Genomic DNA, 20,601 nt, shown 5'->3' with positions numbered 1-20,601 from the left:
AGGATACCACCAGAGAGAGCCACATCAACGAGCAGGTTAGAGAGCTCGAGAGATTCATTGAGGAAGCCTGCAAGATGGTGGAGGCACAGGAGCACCAGCAACCCAGAGGGGAACCAACAGAGGGAAGACAGAACCCACCAGACCCCAGGGGGGAAGGATCTTGCGGAGGAACTGAGCGGGCAGAGGAGGCAGAGACCCATCAGGACCCGGAGGAAGGATTGGAGGATCGAGCCACTGATACGGACCTGAGACCCAAGAGAAAGCTGAAAAAAGGGAAATCGGCAATCGTAGTGGGAGACTCAATCCTGAGGGAAGTGGACAGTCACTTAGCAGGAGGCAGAGAGGACAGACTAGTGACATGTCTCCCGGGGGCGAGGACAAAGGACATCTCCGATAGAATCGAGAGAATCCTGGAGGGAGCTGAGACGGAGGAGACAGCAGTGATAATCCACGTTGGAACCAACGACATCAGCAGAAGGAACTACAACAGGACCACACTGACCGAACAGTTTAGGACCCTGGGAAGGAAACTGAAGCTGAGGACAAGGAAGATAGCCTTCTCAGAGATCCTGCCAGTACCGAGGGCGGATGCAAGGAGGCAGACCGAGCTGCAAGCAATAAATGGTTGGCTGAGGAGATGGTGCGATGAGGAGGGTTTCCACTTTGTACGAAACTGGACAACCTTCCTGGGGAAAAGTAAGCTCTACAGGAGAGATGGACTGCACCTGAGCACGGCTGGAACGAGGATGCTGGCACGCAACATCCAGAACGGCATAGACATGACTTTAAACTGAGGACTATGGGAAAGCCGATAGTTGATCCGACATCGACACACCGGACTAGAATATCAAACAAGGATACTGAACTGGGAAAAGGCGATAGAGGGACTGAGTGGACATTTTTTGAAAAAAAACCCAAGGACGCAATGCAGGGGCCCAAGGAACAAATGAAACTAAAGAGCAGAAAAAGGAGGAAAAAGCCGGAGCCAGAGGGACATACAGATATGGGGAAGCAGGCTGAGGACGAGTTAGACGCACCACAGGAGCAGGACCAGGACGAAACGGACATACCGCAGGAGGAGGATGAACGGAATGAGGCTCGGGGGCTGACCAACCATGAAGGGGTAGGCAGGAGCACCAATCCACGAGGAAAACAACCAGAGAAGGTAAACAACAAGGACTTAACTTGCCTATACACAAATGCTAGGAGCCTAAGAACCAAAATGGGGGAGCTAGAAATTATAGTCAGCAAGGAGGACCTAGACTTAATTGGAGTCACAGAGACATGGTGGTCCGAGGACAATAAATGGGATGTGGTCCTACCAGGGTACAAACTCTATAGGAGGGACAGGACACATAAGAAGGGTGGAGGAATAGCGCTATATATAAAGGACTCCATTCCTTCAACCAGGATGGAAACATCAGTAAGGGCGGACGGCTTGAAATCATTATGGGTCAAGATGACAGGAGGAAATGGAGCAGACATAAAACTGGGACTCTACTACCGCCCACCAGGACAACTGGAAGCTAACGACCAGGACCTGGAGGCTGAATTGAGGCAGGTATGCAAAAGCGGCAGTGTGGTAGTGATGGGTGATTTCAACTACCCTGGGATAGACTGGAACACTGGGCACTCAAATTGCACGAGAGAAACAAAATTCCTAGAGGTGGTGAGGGACTGTTTCATGGAGCAGCTGGTTGCGGAACCAACACGAGGAGATGCCACTCTCGACCTAATAACGGGCTAGGGGGACCCGCAAAGGAGGTGGTAGTACTAGAGCCATTAGGAAACAGCGATCACAACATGATCCAGTGCAAACTAGAAATGGGAGCAGCAAAGGTGAAAAGAACTACAACGACAGCATTCAACTTTAGAAAGGGAAATTACGAGGCCATGAGGAAAATGGTGGGGAAGAAACTCAGCAACAGCTCAAGGAAGATGGAGACCGTAGAGGAAGCCTGGGCCCTACTCAAGGGCACGGTGCACGAAGCACAAAACCTGTATGTCCCCAGGTTCAGGAAAGGGTGCAAAAAAAATCGAACTAAAAACCCGGCGTGGATAACAAATGCAGTGAGAAAGGCGATAAGAGACAAGAAAACATCATTTAGAAAATGGAAAAAGGACCAAACAAAGGACAACCAGAAGGAGCACAAAAGGCACCAAAAGGACTGTCACCGAGTGGTTAGGAAAGCAAAAAGAGAATATGAGGTGAGGCTAGCAGGGGAAGCAAGAAACTTCAAACCATTCTTCAAGTATGTGAAGGGGAAACAACCAGCAAGGGAGGAAGTGGGACCATTAGACGATGGAGACAGGAAGGGAGTGGTAAAGGAGGAAAAAGAGATAGCTGACAGGTTAAACAAGTTCTTCTCCTCAGTCTTCACGAGAGAGGACACATCCAATATCCCAGAACCCGAGGAGCACATAAACGGAGACCACTAGAGGTAAGCAAAGAGGATGTTCTCAGACAGATAGACAGACTGAAGAGCGACAAATCACCAGGTCCGGACGGCATCCACCCAAGGGTATTAAAAGAACTGAGAAACGAAATAGCGGATACACTACACCAAATATGTAACCTATCCTTAAAAACTGGGGAGATCCCAGAGGACTGGAAAATAGCCAATGTCACGCCAATCTTTAAGAAGGGATCAAGGGGTGACCCGGGAAACTACAGGCCGGTGAGCTTGACCTCGGTTCCGGGAAAGATGATGGAAGCACTACTCAAGGACGCAATCTGCGAATACATAGAAGGCAATGGACAACTGAAGGCGAGTCAGCATGGCTTCTGCAAGGGAAGGTCGTGCCTCACAAACTTACTGTATTTCTTTGAGGGAATAAACAGCCAGGTGGATAAAGGGGAATCCATAGACATCATTTACCTCGACTTCCAAAAAGCATTCGATAAGGTACCTCACGAAAGACTACTTAAGAAGCTGTGGAGCCACGGGGTGCAGGGGGATATCCACCGATGGATCAAACACTGGCTGGCAGGCAGGAAGCAGATGGTTGGAGTAAAGGGCCATTACTCAGACTGGCAATGGGTTACGAGTGGAGTTCCACAGGGGTCGGTGCTGGGACCACTTCTGTTCAATATATTTATCAATGACCTGGAGACGGGGACAACATGTGAGGTCATCAAATTTGCTGATGACACCAAGCTTTGCAGCAGGGTTAGAAACACGGAAGACTGTGAGGTCCTGCAAAGAGATCTAACAAGACTGGAAGAGTGGGCAAAAAAGTGGCAAATGAGTTTTAATATAGAGAAATGTAAGGTCATGCATGTAGGGAAAAGGAACCCGATGTTCAGCTACAAAATGGGGGGATCACTGCTAGGGGTGAGCAACCTTGAAAGAGACCTGGGGGTGATGGTGGACACAACATTGAAAGCATCAAAACAGTGCGCGACAGCCTCAAAGAAAGCGAACAGGATGTTGGGTATCATTAAAAAGGGTATCACGACCAGGACGAAGGAAGTCATCATGCCGCTGTATCGTGCAATGGTGCACCCACATCTGGAGTACTGTGTCCAGTACTGGTCGCCGTACCTCAAGAAGGACATGGCAGTACTTGAGGGGGTCCAGAGGAGAGCAACTAAAATGATAAAAGGTATGGAAAACTTTTCGTATGCTGACAGGTTGAAGATGCTGGGGCTCTTCTCCCTGGAAAAGCAGAGACTTAGAGGAGACATGATAGAAACCTTCAAAATCCTGAGAGGCATAGAGAAAGTGGACAGGGACAGATTTTTCAGACTGTGGGGAACCACTAACACAAGGGGTCACTCAGAGAAATTGAGAGGGGACAGGTTTAGAACAAATGCTAGGAGGTTCTTTTTTACCCAGAGGGTGGTGGACACATGGAACGCGCTTCCGGAGGTTGTGATAGCCCAGAGCACATTGCAGGGTTTCAAGGAAGGTTTAGATAAGTTCCTAAAAGATAAGGGGATTGAGGGTTACAGATAAAAGAAGAGGTAAGTTACAGAAATGGTCAGGAACCACATTATAGGTCATGGACCTGACGGGCCGCCATGGGAGCGGACCGCTGGGCGCGATGGACCAATGGTCTGACCCAATGGTGGCTACTTCTATGTTCTTATGAGTGCACATGCGCGGCTAACGTTTTATTATATTAGATTCTTATGCCACTTAAAATATTTTCCTTAAATGTTAATGGCCTCAACCATCCTGTCAAACAAAAAACCCCCCAAAAAAACAACCCTCTTATTTTTTTAAAGAAACAAAAAGCAGATGTATATTTCTTGCAAGAAACTCATCTGAATGCTGTAGAGTCTGCTAAATTACAGTGGTTGGGTAAAACATTGTTTTTATGCAGCAGCGATGGCCAAAAAGGAGTGGTGATTCCTTCAAATAAGTCTGTTTCTTGGGATTTGGGAGAAGCATATGCAGATCCTAAAGGTCGATGGGAAATGTGAAGTTACAAAACCTGACTCTAACTTTGCTAAATCATTTTGCCCCCAAAGCTAATAATGCTCCTTTTTATAAAGAGTTGCAGAACTTGCTCCTGGAGAGTGATTTATCTAATCTGATTATGGCGGGTGACTTCAATGCTGTCCAGGATCCAATTTTAGATAGAAAACCTGTGAGAGCTTCCAGTATATCTGGCAAGAATGTGCTACAACTGATGAAAACATGTGGTTTGAAGGACATATGAAGAATTCTGCATCCAACAGATAAGAGATTACACATTTTGTTCTCATGTTCATTAATCCTTCTCTAGGATTGATTATATTTTTATATCAAATCATTTGCTACACCAAGTTCTTCAAGTGGAAATAGATGATGTCCTTCTCTCTGATCATACTGGTATTTGGATTATTATCCAAGTGGCAATGATTTCTAACTCCTCTCCTGTTTGATGCTGTAATATTGCTTTACTTGCTGACCCTCAATTCTTGGAAGAAATGCAGGGGAAAATCCAAGAATTCTTTCAACTGAATAATTCAGAGCAAATATCACCTGAGACAGTCTGGGATGAATTCAAAGCAACTATTAGGGGTCATATTATTGCTTACTCAGCTTATAAAAATAAAATAGAGAAAGGAGATAGCAAATCTGGAAGCACAACTGGTCACAAGAAGGGATGTGAGGGTGGTAAATAGGCTCATGGGGCTAAAATTTAAATACAACTCTACTTTAAGCCATAGGGCGCGCAAAGATCTTTTCATAAATAATGCTATATATTATGCAGGCGCCAATAAAACTGGCAAGATACTGGCAAAGCACCTAAAAACAAAAAGAAACAGGGAAAGGATATCATCTATTAAAGAGAATAAAGATACAATATTGGTTACTCACAAGGATATTACAGACCAATTTTTGTTTTTATCAAAAGATCTGTTGAATTAGACCAGGAGAGGACCATGAGGCTGAGACTGAGCCCGTGGGAGCCTTCCCTGGTGCCTCAGAGAATGACAGAGCCTCTGTTGCTTGCTGGCTAGAGCTCCATGTTAAAGATATCACTGCCAGAGGTGAAGGCATTGAACCTTTTTCCATTGTCAGGGCCCTAGGGGAGGGAACAAGTGGCAAAGTGTGCGGCTCTGCTGCCTTCTTTGACGTTCTGACATGAAGTGCTGACTGGAAACAGCCCTCCATTATTGAGAGGATAAAAAATTGCCTCAGGGTCCTAGCAGCTACTTCTTTTTTTTTTTTTTTTATATTCTTTATTCATTTTAAAATAATTTCAATAAGTGAAGAACAATAAATAAAACATTTACACTATAGACATCACTTAAAATATTACAAGATTCTTACAGATCAATAACCCCCCCCCCCACACACAAACTATTCTTTATCATTCAAGTATCTATAATTTATCATAATTCCGTAATTCACTACATATTTTAAACATAAAATTACACATTTATCCACTTGGACATATTTTAAACTTATAAACCACCCTGCACCCATCCATAATAATATTTGATTATAACCCTTATATTCCTCCCACCCTCCACCCTCCCTCCCTTGATGTGCAATTCTTCTAACAACAAAATGTATAATTATATTAAATCTACAAAAGACATATTAGATTAAAGTTTTTTAAATTCCCTAACTGATCAGCTCTCATTTTTTCATATTTATATATTTGACATAAACTTGCCCACCAGTTTTTCCAGTTACTTGTAATCAATTGTATAGCTGTACTTGTCATAATTAAAAAGAGACTTCTTTTATATTTATCTAGAGGATCTTTGATATACAAAATGATACCACAGATTACTACTTCATAAGTTAAAGGAATCTCAGATTCTAAAATATTAGTAATATGTCCCCAAATCGATTTCCAAAAAACCAATATCTTAGGGCAATAAAACAGTAAATGATCCAATGTTCCTATGTCAAGATGACAGTGCCAGCATCTATTAGACTTTGAATTATCCAACTTATTCAATCTAACTGGGGTCCAAAAAGAACGATGCGGCTACTTCAAAATACTGGTGCTGCTTCCGAGGCAATGTCTGATGGTAGGAAATGTTCCAGAAGTAAAATAAATAAATACTGTCCTTGGTTTTGGGGTTGTTGTTTTTTTGTTTTTTTTTAAGAAAACGTTTCTTCCATTTTTCTAAGTAGAGGGATTTAAAAGATGATTTAAGGTATTGATTATCTCCTATTAAATTATTATTACTTATTTTTTTTAGGAAGAGAGGGGAGAGCTGTGATCTGTCAGGAGTGGCCGAAGAAAAAACTGACAAGCTGAGGGGAGGAGCTGTAGGTGTATGGACTCCTGCACATGCCCAGTAAGCTCAAAAGTTTACCAAGTTAGGGGAGAGCACCATCATTCAGGCTCAGTCAGATGACCTCACCAACAAGTGTGCCTGCATATTCCACTGCTCGTCTCTGGAGAAATTATTTTCTTCCATATTCCCTTTATTCCATCCAGAGCATGGAGACCTAGTGGTAGAGCTGCTGCCTCTGCACTCAGAAGTTGTGGGATCAAATCCCTGGCTGCTCCTTGTGACCCTGGGTAAGTCACTTAAAATTCTCCATTGCCCCAGGTACAATATAAGTACCTGTATATATGTAAACTGTTTTGAGTGTGGTTGTATAACTACAAAAGGGCAGTATTTCAAAGTTCCACCCCCTTTCCCCTTGCTAACTATTTAATCAGATTTACATCCTTGTATGATAGTCCAATTATCAACAAATTAGTATTAACCAGGCAAACAGTGTCCAACAAAACCATTTCAATAATAATGAACACCAAATAGTAAAAAATTGCCACTTCTCCACTGAAAACAAATTTTTTAAAATTCTAGATTTCCACATTTACATCATTCACAGGCAACTCCTTTGCTTTCTTGAAGGTGCAAACCATCTCTTTTTCTGATTCTGACTCACCTTCCTACACAGCCCTTCTCACTGACATGTGGGGGTGCAGGAGGAGTGTCTGAGGCCGAGGTACCCACAAATCCTTCATCCCAGCTATCAGGCAGAGTTTTCCTCAGTTTGAACGCAAACCTTCTCTGTGAATTAATCCAGCCCCTTTCACAGAGGACTAAGATCCTTTTGCAACTTCATATAGGCAAACCTTGAAACCTACTTAAATTTGTGCATTTCGGCAATGGCTGGGATTCACTTTCTTTATAACTCCCTTCCAAATCCCTCTCATTGGTTGCATTCACAAAGAGGAGACTACCTGTATTTGGCAGAATATTAAAAAGACTAGTCTTTAAGCCCGTTACATTAATGGGTGCTAGAATAGATGTGTGTGTGTGTGTCTGTCTTTCTTTCTCTCTCCTTGGCTGCTTTCTGTCTTTCTTTCTGTCTCTCTCTTTCCTTGGCTGTCCACCACCATCCCTTGCCTGCTCTGTGTGTGGCTCTGGAGTGTGTGGCGCAGTGGTTGGATCTACAGCCTCAGCACCCTGGGGTTGTGGGTTCAAACCCTGCGCTGCTCCTTGTGACCCTGGGCAAGTCACTCAGTCCTCTATAGCCCCAGGTACTTTAGATAGATTGTGAGCCCACCGGGACAGATAGGGAAAATGCTTGAGTACCTGATTGTAAAAACCGCTTAGATAACCTTGATAAGCGGTATATCAAATCCTAATAAACTTGAAACTCCCTGTCCAGCAGTAGGCCTTCTCCCTTCCTTTTACCTTCTCCCCTGTCCAGCAGCACCTCTTCCCTGCTCCCCCTGTCCAGCAGTAGGCCTCCCTTCCTGTTACCTCTCCCCCTGTCCAGCAGCACCCCTTACCTGCTCCCTCTGTCCAGCATCCGGCTTCCTGGTCCATTCGCGTCTGCCTTCCTCTTCAAAGCAGCCTGCTTTGAAGAGGAGCAGCGGCAGTGGTTGGTGAGTGAGAGCGGGAGGGGGGAGTCGCCAGCGTGTTCTCTGCCTCTGTGTTCGAAAATGGAATTCAGCACGGAGGGACACAGCATGCTGTCAGGAAACACGCCGTCCTAAGTGCGCTTAGGATTTTATTATAGAGGATATACAGATCCAACACAGTCTCTATGCATTACTTTCATTTTGTAGTGCAGACACTTTTACCTTTACATCAAGTGTTCTAGCTTCTTTAACAACAGGGTAGAACCTTGGAGTTTTGTTTGGGTCTTGTAGTCGAGGTGTACGAGGTGTTCTGGGTGTTCTGACAGGATGAATTCGTGAAGGTTCTGGAACACAAGCAGGCAAAGAACGGGCCATCGATGCCGAAGATAACTCTAAAACACCAAATGATAAGCCAGCTCATTTATTAGATATTCCCAACCACAACTATATAATAATGAACAATCTTCTGACATAAGTAATTCTTCTAAATATTGTTCAAGGTGAATTTGGTCCTCTTTAATGGCACCGGCCCAGGAAAATTAAGTCATCCACTTACTCACAGAAGAGCAGCAGATGGAAAAGACATCACAATTTTCTACACACTGTCTTACCACTGTGCATCAATGTTTCTCTATATAATTTGGTCTCTTTTTCTCTGGGAATGGGATCAACATCACCAGTTCTTCGCTGTAATTTACTACCAGTGTGACCCATATCTGAGATAATAAACCTAAAGAAGAGGGCTGACTATCTCCATACCAATATTGAGCCATCCAGTTTCCTCTAGTCCACAGAACACAGCCACCCCATTTCTCATGGGGCTCAATCTGAATAATTTGAAAGTAGCCAATAGATCCTAATAGGGAGCGCTGTCCCTGTTGCTAATGGACCCATCCTCCAGAAAAGTATCCAGATCGTTTTTTAAGCTAAGTATATACTGCACTGCCCCCCACTAATACAATTAGAGCTAAAAGAAAACATGCGCTCATTAGTTGTAATTTTGGATTCTTTATTATTAGTTTTGCTTGTAGATACACAAAGGCTGATCAAATGGGCACCTGCCACTTATCAATCATTGACAGGTGCTGCTTCCAGAATTGCGGTGAGCAGGGACCCTAGGTGCTGGAAATATAGGCCAGGGTTTAACAGGCACCCAGGGTCCTGTCAGAATTGCAGCCAGTGGAGCATTTCGGCCAAAGCACTTTTGGGCTTTGGCCTTATGCGCCACTAGCCACCAGGGACTTAGGCGACAGACCTGGAGGATGTGTAGCAGCAGCTTTAGGTTTTAATGGCATGACCAATTATTGCACCACTTAATCCCAAATAAACCACTTACATTAGGCACCAGTAGGCGCGATTTAGGTGCTTGCCCGCACCTAATGTAAGGCAACATGTTTGTGAATCCAGACCATACTGTTTAAGCAATTAATTTGGTGGCTGCAAAATAGTTTAGAATCAATTGCATTGTCTCCTGTAACTCTTAGTTTGTACAAAAATATTGTGAAGCATCCTCAGAATTTGGCAGCAAGGGAAACCAAACTGATCACACTATACCAAGTCCTGAAAGCTTCACTGAGTTCATATAAAGCAGTGGTTCTCAAACCTTAGCTAGGTGACTCCCATCCAATCAGGTTTTCAGAAAACCCACAATGCATAGATATGAGAAAATTTTACATGTAATGGAGGTACTCATAGTGCATATAAATCTCATGAATATTCACTATGGATCTCTTAGGAACAACTGATATACAGCAAAATGTTTATCCATAATTTTTAAAACTGTATACCATAAAATCCTAGATGATCTTTTAATAGGATAACAGTCTACAAGTGCTCTGTATTATCATTAAATTTTAATTGTAAATGCACAGAAACCAAACTACAGTGGTGCCTCACACAACGAACTTAATTCGTTCCAGGAGCAAGTTTGTTATGCGAAAAGTTCGTTATGTGAAACGCGTTAAGCGCAGTGACTAACGACTGCCTGCAGTGCCTGCGCGGAAGGATGCAATACATCGGCAGCGATCGTGGAAGCTCGGGCGACTTCGTTGTGTGAAACAAAGTTCGTTGTATGAATCATGACATGAAGTTCGTTGTGTGCAGCGTTCGCTGTGCGAGGCGTTCTTTATGCGAGGCACCACTGTATTTATTTTGCTGTTCCCTTTAAAGCTTCACGTTTGACCAAATATATGGCTAATTGATGGATAGACTGACTTACTTAAGCTTAGACATATTAAATATTATTTGTTTCAAGTAAATATGAAACATTTCATATATTTTAACAAAAGGTTATCTATAAGCTTCTGTACTGCAGAATTGGCTCATACACCATTGCTATATTTTGTACATCTCAACACAAAGATAAATGTTTTTACATGCTCTAGGTCAGTGGTCTCAAACTCAAACCCTTTGCAGGGCCACATTTTGGATTTGTAGGTACTTGGAGGGCCGCAGAAAAAAATAGTTAATGTCTTATTAAAGAAAAGACAACTTTGCATGAGGTAAAACTCAATATAGTTTATAAATCTTTCCTTAATTGCTTCTGATAATTTCAGCTATACACAGTTGAAAGCAGTGCGACATGTAGAAAGTGAAGTTTTACCTCATGCAAAATTGTGATTTAGATTCTAATCTAAAGTATCAACTGCAAGAGAAAAGATTTTGGTGTAGTCCTCTAGGCTTTTTTGTAGAGGTGAGAATAAATATCTGACTTGTGCCTGGAATATTAGTGCCTTAAGTGTCTGGTAGTCACGTCCGCAGCCTTCAGCTCTCACCTCCTCCAGTACCAGACACAACCGCCATCTTACATCAAGCAGTCACTGCCAGGAGAGGTGCTGAATTTTGCGAGAGTTCACGAGATTACATACAAACGCACAAGCTGCACTGCCTCACTGCTGTAACCTCACGCAAGCGCTTTCCTGCATCTGTACACGATTATCCACTCCACCTCACAATCGCGTACAGATGCAGGAAAGCGCTTGCATGAGGTTACAGCAGTGAGGCGGGCAACATTCCAGAAAGCACAGTTACTTACCGTAACAGGTGTTATCCAGGGACAGCAGACAGCTATTCTCATATATGGGTGACGTCACTGACGGAGCCCGGATGCGGACAGCCTCGCAAGCAGACTTGCTTGTAGAAACAACAACTTGGCAAATTAGGAGAATAAATTTTGTAATACTCTCTAGCCAAAATGGCCAACCCGTCTGGAGAAAACATCCAGACAATAGTGAGAGGTAAAAGTATGAACCGAGGACCAAGTAGCAGCTTTGCAAATTTCCTCAATAGGTGTAGATCTGAGGAAAGCTACTGAAGCTGCCATTGCTCTGATTTTATAGGCTGTGACTTGACTCTGTAGTTGTAATCCAGCCTGGGCATAGCAGAAAGAGATACAAGCAGCCATCCAGTTGGAGATGATACGCTTAGAGATTGGATGTCCCAACTTGTTTGGATCGAAGGAGACAAAAAGTTGAGGAGCAGTTCTGTGTGGTTTGGTACGTTCCAAATAGAAGGCCAAAGCACATTTACAGTCCAGAGTATGAAGGGCTGATTCTCCAGGGTGATAATAAGGCTTTGGAGAGAACACTGGAAGAACAATGGATTGGTTGAGATGAAATTCTGAAACCACTTAAGGTAGGAATTTAGGATGAGTACGGAGGACCACCTTGTCATGATGGAAGACAGTGAAAGGTGGGTCAGCTACTAAAGCTTGCAGCTCTCTGACTCGTCGAGCAGACGTGAGGGCAATGAAAAACATCACTTTCCAAGTGAGATACTTAAGATGAGCCGTAGACATTGGTTCAAATGGAGGCTTCATCAATTGAGCAAGAACAACATTGAAGTCCCAAACCACTGGAGGCGGTTTGATAGGAGGTTTGACATTGAAAAGTCCTTTCATGAATCTGGAAACCACTGGATGAGCAGGGAGGATTTTCCCTTCAATAGGCTGATGGAAAGCAGCAATTGCACTGAGATGGACTCAGATCGATGTAGACTTGAGGCCAGAGGTGGATAAGTGCAAAAGATAATCTAGAGCAGAAGATAAGGAGGAATACCATGTCGATGGTCCTTAGCCATGCCAGCCGGCGCATGGCCACTGAGCACGCTGTTGCCCGAGCCGCGAGCTCAAAGGCGTCGTACGAGGACTGCATCAACTGTACCCGGAGCTGGGATAGCGAGGCCAGCGCTTCTTGGTACTCGAAGTGTGCCCTCGTGTCCACGTAGGGCATAAACTTCTGGAATACCGATAGGAGGAACTCCAAGTATGTTGTGAAGTGGAAGTTGTAGTTCAGAACTCTCGAGGCCATCATGGAGTTCTGGTACACTCTCCTGCCGAATCGGTCCATGGTTTTCCCTTCTCTGCCAGGCGGGACGGCGGTGTAAACCTGGTAGGGATGAGATTGCTTCAATGATGACTCCACCAACAGGGACTGGTGGGAGAGTTGAGAGCTGTCGAACCCTTTGCGATGGACCGTGCGGTACCTGGTGTCCAGTTTACTCGGGACAGCAGAGATGGAGTAAGGTGTCTTGGCGTATCGAGCGAAAGTCTGGTCCAGAAGCTTGTGCAACGGAAGCTTAAGGGACTCAGCGGGTGGTTGAGGGAGGCGCATAGTCTCCAGGTATTCCTTTGAGAATTTGGAACCCGTGTCCAATGGTATGTTCATGTCCTCAGCCATCTGTCGGAGGAACGAGGAGAAGGACAATTGGTCTGCCGTTGCCTGGCTTCATGATGGGCTCGATGAGGTCGAGGCTTCCGGATCCGCTGGGGACAGGGATCGAGATGGTGAAAAAGATCCCATTGTGTCCTCGAGTTCTGGCATTGGTGGGGGTGAATACTCCAGGTATGCTTGTTTCCGCTGAGGCGAGGCGTGCCTGGAAGAATGTCTCAAGGAATGTCTCGATCGGTGTCGAGAGGTTGGCCTCGATGGACAGGGCGAGGTAGGCTTCGTTGAGGCCCCCAGGTAGTGGATGGGGCTGGAAGCGGTCGATCGAAGCAGGGGTTGCTGCTGTAGAGGTTCGAACCCCGTCGGGGTGATCGGTTCCAATGGAGGCATTCGCAAAGACTCTGCTCCTTGCATTGAATGAATCGGCTCCAACAGAGGCACTTGCAAAGACTCTGCTCCTTGCATCGAGTGATTCGGCTCCAACGGAGGCACTCGCAAAGACTCTGCTCCTTGCATCGAGTGCGTCGGTTCCAAAGGTGGCATGGGAAAAGACTCTGCTCCTTGCGATGCATGCATTGTTGCCAGACCGGACACTCGCAGAGACTCTGCTCCCTGTTGAGAGTGTGTTTCCCACTGAGGCACTGGAGGCGGCTCGACTTCGCGGGAGGCCTCCGGGTGCCCAGGCTGGATTTGGGAGAGAAGCTGAGGCCCCATCGTGGTAAAGAGCTCGATGAAGTGCTTCTGTAGCATGGTCTGGAACGAGGCCGGCAAGGATGGATCCGCATCTGAAATGGGACCACCTGCGCGGGCCTCGCGTTCCCTCAGAGCAGCGTATGAGTGCTTGGACTTCCAGGCCTTAGGCACTTTCAACACGACTGGGAGCTGCTGGGCTACCTGACCTGAGGAGGTTGAGGAAGGCATCGCAGCAGGCGCTGGAGTCTGAGCCGGGACAAACGAGGCGGGCTTGATGAGACTCGGCGCCGCAGAGGTGGAAGACTGTGGGGCTGCGGATGATGTCGAAGGTGCAGGTCCCTTTGAGGTCGACGGCTCTGTCGAGTACTCCATGAAGAGCGATTCCCACAGGACGCAACGGCGCTTGAAAGCACGTGCGGTGAGTGTGGAGCAAGGCCGGCACGATTTCGGGAGATGTTCAGGCCCGAGACACCGAATACAGCATCGATGAGGGTCCGTTAGCGAAATCGCGCGTTGGCACTTGGCACACTTTTTAGAACCGGTGATAGGCTGGGACATAGGCTGAAAAAGCTCCGCCGCAAGATCGAAGCCGCAGGGCTGCGGCCACGTGGCCTGCCCGGTCGAACGGTACGAAGAAATTTTTTTTTTTTAAAAAACAATAGAACACAATGAAAATCAGCGATTACGATCAATTAAAATCAAAACTGCGGACTTAGAAGGCACAAGCGAAGGGACTTTGCGCAGAGTCGAAGACCGACTTCTCGGCTCCGCGGAAAAGTAAGAACTGAGGAGACACACCCGGTGCATCAGGCGGGAAGGCACTCGCGCATGCGCGGGTGACTTGAAACTTCGAGTTTTCTTCAAAGAAGCGTCCGCATCGGGGCTCTGTTGGATCACGTCACCCATTAGTGAGAATACCTGCCTGCTTGTCCTGGGATAATATACAAAATGGATTTTAATAGAATCACTAGGGAATCTCCTGGATCTTTGTGATCACGCATTGTTATGCAAATGAGTTCTCCAGGAAACTGAAATTCGAGCTCCATTGACACAACTAAGGTCGCACCCAACAACTACCTAGATCTGACTTTCAGCTACAAAAGCTGTTAGCTGAGAAGTATCATTAGCTGTGGGAACAAGTAACATAAATTACGTAATGGTCTGTTTGTGATTGATAACACTCCCCAGAGAGGCCAAGCAGATGATGGATACTGTCCAGAAGCAGGATGAAGATTATGAGGAGGATGAATTGCAAAAGATAGTGTCAGTTTACATTGGAAAATTGATACTGAAAAGATTGTTGGCAAGGAGCATAAAATGCACAAAAAGGTCTTGCAAGATGGCACTTTCAGCCTTGGAGGAGACAATGTAAGTGTTGGAGTACTTGAATAAAAAGAATATGACAGAAATTGAATCTTGTGGCTGCTAATATGTCCTGATTGAGAAAGTAAGCAAGCTATTATGATTCTGAGAGGGAATGAGCATACATTGCAGTGATCAAGAGTTAGCTGGATATTGATTTTGACAACAAATAGAATTGTAAGACTCTTAAGTGTAATGGAAAAGCATGCCTATCTCCGGAGACAACACAGAGGAGAAACTGACACACTTGTTGGTGAAGTTATTAGAATGTTCCTAAATGTCTGTGCTCTTTCCTGAGACATCCTTAGGTTGGGATTTAATATGATTTTGAGTTTATTTGAATACAATTTTTCTTTATTGGATGGAAGTGTTGGTAGAATGTAATAAGATGTATAAAATTTATTTGAAATTCTGAAGGCTCTAATTAAAATGATAGAGTTTAATATATATTTATATAAACATTCATTAAATGGATATGAGAGTTATATTGAATGATTTTAAAATGAGTCTATATTGCATTTTGAGAGATCATTTATGATTTTGTAAAATGAAATGAAATATTTGTTTTAAGGGAATTATTTATATAATAATAATTTAATAATAATTAATTTAGAAGGAAGGATATGGTATTTAATAATTAACAAAATAATTGTGAATAAGTAATAAATTATAATAGGAATTATTGAGGAAAATGAAAATTTTATTGTTATTTTAATTTATATAATATGAATTGGTTCATAAAAACTTTCTAAAATTTTATAAAAATTGAGAACATATTTCATTAATTGGAGTATTGGGTGGACTAGGGATTTAAAATATAACTTATTTTTCTTCTATATAATATATGATTATAGTTTTAATCTCTATATAGATACGTATGTAAATATATCATATTATATAATTTATGAATTATAATAGGTTAATTGATAAAATATTATTTATGTTTAAGTGACTTATTTTTTGGTGAAGATTTTCTGATAGTCTGTAGGGGGTCTTTTGTTGCCTGGTCTAATATGTGTGTAACCAAGTTTTCACTTTTAATAATGATTTGGGTTGGAAGGGTGGGAGAACGGGTAGGGAAGGAAGGGTTTGGGGTAGAAAAGTTTAACTTTCAAAATTTTAAGAACTGGGTAATGGTGTCTATTCATGTTAATTTAAATAATGCTAAATATTATGTTTGATTACGTTTCTGAAACTTAGAACTAACAATGGAGATTAAAATTTTCTCCTTAAATGTTAATGGCCTTAAAATCAAATAAAAAAGAAAAAAATGGTTGCCTTCTTGAAACAACAGAATGCTGTTATATACAGGAGACGCACCTATCAATGGTGGAGTCAAAAAAGCTGGAAGGGGGATGGGTAAAGCAGTTTTTTTGCCCCTGCAGTTGGCAAAAAAGCAGGGTTTGCCATATTAGTAAATAAAAAATGCACAGCTAATTTTCAATTGATTGATTCTGATCTTTTGGGTGGGTGGGTACATGTGAAAATGAGCATGGGAAAAAAAATACCCTGGATTTCTTTAATGTATATGCCCCAAATACGAATCAAATTGAATTTTTAAAGAAGTTACAACAATTAATTCTACCACTGGCTGCTTCTAATTTAGTAGTGGCTGGAGATTTTAATGCTTTTGTGGATTCAGTAATGGATAAAAAAACCAAGTAAAATTATGAAGTCATTAGGATTAGATAATTTGGTACAATCTTGTGATTTGAAAGATATATGGCGGATACTTCATTTTGATGATCGGGAATTTTCTTTTTGCTCACAAGTTCATAAATCCTTCTCAAGAATAGATTATATTTTTGTCTCAAATCAAATAGTACAACAAGTGACAAAAGCTTCCATAGATCCATCATTTTGTCTGATTATGGTGGTGTATGGATTGAATTTAAGTTTGCTGAATAGGAGAATAGTAGGTCTTTATGGAGATTTGATAATACATTGATTGCGGATTCAAATTTCCTTGAGGAATTTAAATTAAAAATGATTGAATTTTTTCAAATTAACACTTCAGAAGAAATTACCATAGAAACATTATGGGATGCATTTAAGGCCACTATGAGAGGTAATATTATTTCATATTCAGCATATATTAGAAAACAACTTAAAAATCAATTTTTCAATTTGGAAAAAAAAATTAAACAGTTGGAAGCTAAATTAGTTGAAAAGTGGGAGCAAAGTACCCTACCGGCTATATTAAAAGCAAAAGGTAAATATAATGAGATATCTTCAAAATTGTTAAGGAAAGATTTGTTTTCCCAACAAACTCTTTATTATGGAAGCTCAAATAAGGCAGGAAGATTATTGGCAAATTATCTTAAAGCAAAGAAAAGAACAACAAAAATTATTGCAATAAAGGATGAGAAAGGAGAGACACATACTCAAATTGGTAGTATTTTAAGTCAATTTTTAAAAAGACCTATACTCTTCTGAGCCTTATGAAGATAGGGAAAAAGATGGTTTAGAACAGGGGTGTCCAACCTTTTGGCTTCCCTGGGCCGCATTGGCTGAAAAAAATGTTTCTGGGGCCAAACGTGCAAATGCTGCAGTACGAAAGAGGAGGGAGCCGGCAAGATGGTAAACACCCAGGGACAGCAGAGGAAAACACTGCATCGCCCTCGACTGGGGACGCACAAAATACTTCACGGGGCTGCAGGTTGGACACCCCAGGTTAGAATTTTTGAAGTTAATAGAAGGGCCGAAAATTCCTGAGCATATAAAAAAAAGTTTAGAAGAGCCTATATCATTAAAAGAAGTGGAATCAGCGTTAAAGTCGCTTAAAGTTGGATCCGCTCCAGGTGGTGATGGGTATATGGTAGAATTTTATAAATCATTTCAAGTTACTCTATTGCCTCATTTATTAAAATTATATCAGACTCAACTAACTAAGGGTTGCATTACAGGTACTATGGCAGAATCATTGACTATAGTTTTGCCAAAGCCAAATAAAGATCCCACGTTGGTTTCAAATTACAGGCCTATCCGCTAATCAATGTAGATGGAAAACTTTTGGCTAAGACATTGGCTTTATACTTAGCTAAGGCTCTCCCTTTTATTATTGATATGTACCAAACTGGGTTCGTTGCTAAGAGACATTCATCTAATAACACAAGATTGGCTTTTCATATGTTGAATTTAACAAAAGCCATGAAAGATCCGGCTTTTTCTGTGTCCTTGGATGCAGAAAAAGCCTTTGATTGGATGGAATGGACCTTCATGTATCAAGCTATGGAATGGTTTGGAATAGGTTCAAGTTTTATACAAATAATTCAAACATCGTATAGTTCCCCGGTTGCAAAATTGTATATTAATAATAATTTTTCAGAACGCTTTATTTTCCGGAGGGGGATTAGACAAGGTTGTCCCCTATCTCCTTTGCTTTTTGATATTGTTTTGGAACCCTTGTTATTAGCTATTTAGCAAGTGAAGGAGATACAGGGTATTCCTTATTCAGATCGGGAATACAAAGTCTCTGCATATGCAGATGATATTTTGCTTCATTTGAGAAATCCAGAAACAACCATTCCATGCTTACTTGAATTGATTGAGAAATTTGGAAAATTTTCAGGGTATAAGATAAATTGGAGTAAATCTGAAGTTCTTCCACTAAACATAGAAACATAGAACATGAAGGCAGAAAAGGGCCACGACCCATCTAGTCTGCCCACACTAATGGCCCACCCCCTAACTAACCTCCATGAAGAGATCCCACATGCCAATCCCATCTTTTCTTAAAATTTGGCACACAGCTGGCCTCAATTACCTGTTGTGGAAGATTATTCCAGTGATCAACCACCCTTTCGGTGAAGAAATATTTTCTGGTGTCACCATGAAATTTCCCACCCCTGATTTTCAACGGATGCCCTCTTGTTGCCGTGGGTCCTTTAAGGAAAAAGAGATCCTCTTCCACCTTGATATGGCCTGTGACATATTTGAACGTCTCGTTCATGTCTCCCCTCTCTCTGCGTTCCTCGAGTGAGTACAGCTGCAACTTACCCAGTCGTTCCTCATATGGGAGATCCTTGAGTCCTGAGACCATCCTGGTGGCCATTAGCTGAACCGACTTAACTCTCCGCACATCTTTTTAATAATGCGGCCTCCAGAATTGTACACAGTATTCCAGATGGGGTCTCACCATGGATCTGTACAACGGCATTATGACCTCGGGCATACGGCTGACGAAACTTCTATGGATACAGCCCATGATTTGTCTAGCCCTTGATGAAGCTTTCTCCACTTGATTGGCAGTCTTCATGTCTTCGTTAATGATCACCCCCAAGTCACGTTCTGCTACAGTCCTTGCTAGGATCTCACCATTTAGGGTGTAAGTCCTGCATGGATTTTTGCCACCAAGGTGCATGACCTTGCATTTTTTGGCATTGAAACTTAGTTGCCAAGTCTTTGACCAATGCTCCAGCAGGAGTAGGTCCTGCGTCATACTGTCGGGCATTGAGCTTTTGTCGGGCACTGTGCTTTCATCTGTTGTGCGGTTGCCTACCATGTTGCATAGTTTGGAGTCATCGGCGAATAATGTAATTTTACCTCAAAGCCCCTCAGCCAAGTCTCTCACGAAGATGTTAAATAGGATCGGGCCCAAGACCAAGCCCTGCGGCACTCCACTGATCATCTCCGTCGTATCGGAGAGGGTACCGTTTACCACTACCCTCTGAAGTCTACCTCTAAGCCAGTCCCTAACCCATGCGGTTAATGTTTCACCCAGTCCCATCGAACCCATCTTGCTCAATAACCTGCGGTGTGGGACGCTATCAAACTATTTGCTGATGTCCAAGTACACGACGTCCAGGGTCTCCCCTATATCCAGCTTTCTTGTTACCCAGTCAAAGAAGCTGATCAGATTTGATTGGCAGAACCTTCCCTTCGTAAAACCATGTTGATGGGGATCTCGTAGATTCTCCTCGTTCAGGATCGTATCCAATTGGCATTTGATTAGTGTTTCCATAAGTTTACTCACTATCGATGTGAGACTCACCGGTCTATAATTCTCAGCCTCCGTCCTGCATCCCTTTTTGTGGAGTGGAATGACGTTAGCCATTTTCCAATCCAACGGGACTCTTCCTGTACTTAGGGAAAGATTGAAGAGCGCGGATAATGGTTCCGCCAGGACGTCACTCAACTCCCTGAGCACCCTGAGGTCTAGTTTGTCCGGTCCCAAAGCTTTGTTCACCTTGAGTCTTGATATATAGGGGCATAAAAAAAAAAAAAAAAGGTCTAAATCCCCTTTTGGCCTAAGGCCTTAAACGTTGAAAGTAGAAGCAGGGAAAATGTCCATTATCAAAAAAAATGTCCAAAAGGAGGTTTTTTAAAAAAAATAATGGCCTGCCTCTAGGTTCAGCTGTTTAAACGCCCAGACCACCACTACGTCTAAACTTACACCATATAATCAACCTAAAAAAAGCCTAAGCCCCAAACGTTCAAAATAAGGGCTTTTAGGTGGAGGAGCCAGTCCTTCGCCTAAAAGCTAGATTCTGTAACTGGTGTCTGTCAAAAACACCGGTTACAGAATCCGCCCCCCACCCCCAGATGACATCGGGGCAAGAGAGAGCCCAAGCCCTCCTGGCCCGCGACCCCCCTCTAACCC

General features: G+C 43.2%; 1 protein-coding gene across 6 annotated transcripts in view; it reads right to left on the bottom strand.

Annotated features, from left to right (window-relative positions):
• The window catches only part of LARP1B (La ribonucleoprotein 1B), a 277,107-nt gene that overhangs the window by 55,046 nt on the left and 201,460 nt on the right, over positions 1-20,601 (bottom strand). For all 6 annotated transcript variants that reach the window (XR_004538886.1, XM_033939051.1, XM_033939069.1 and 3 more), the window contains one exon: positions 8,503-8,672. Coding sequence is in view for 5 of the 6 variants with exons in the window: in XM_033939051.1 (XP_033794942.1) it covers positions 8,503-8,672 (170 nt within the window). In the remaining variant the exon portion in view is untranslated. The remainder of the gene's footprint in view (positions 1-8,502; positions 8,673-20,601) is intronic.

The sequence above is a fragment of the Geotrypetes seraphini genome, chromosome 1 (assembly GCF_902459505.1).
Source record: "Geotrypetes seraphini chromosome 1, aGeoSer1.1, whole genome shotgun sequence".
Classification (NCBI taxonomy): domain Eukaryota; kingdom Metazoa; phylum Chordata; class Amphibia; order Gymnophiona; family Dermophiidae; genus Geotrypetes; species Geotrypetes seraphini.
Note: the sequence above shows the minus strand (reverse complement) of the source record. Positions and strands in the feature narration are given on the sequence as shown.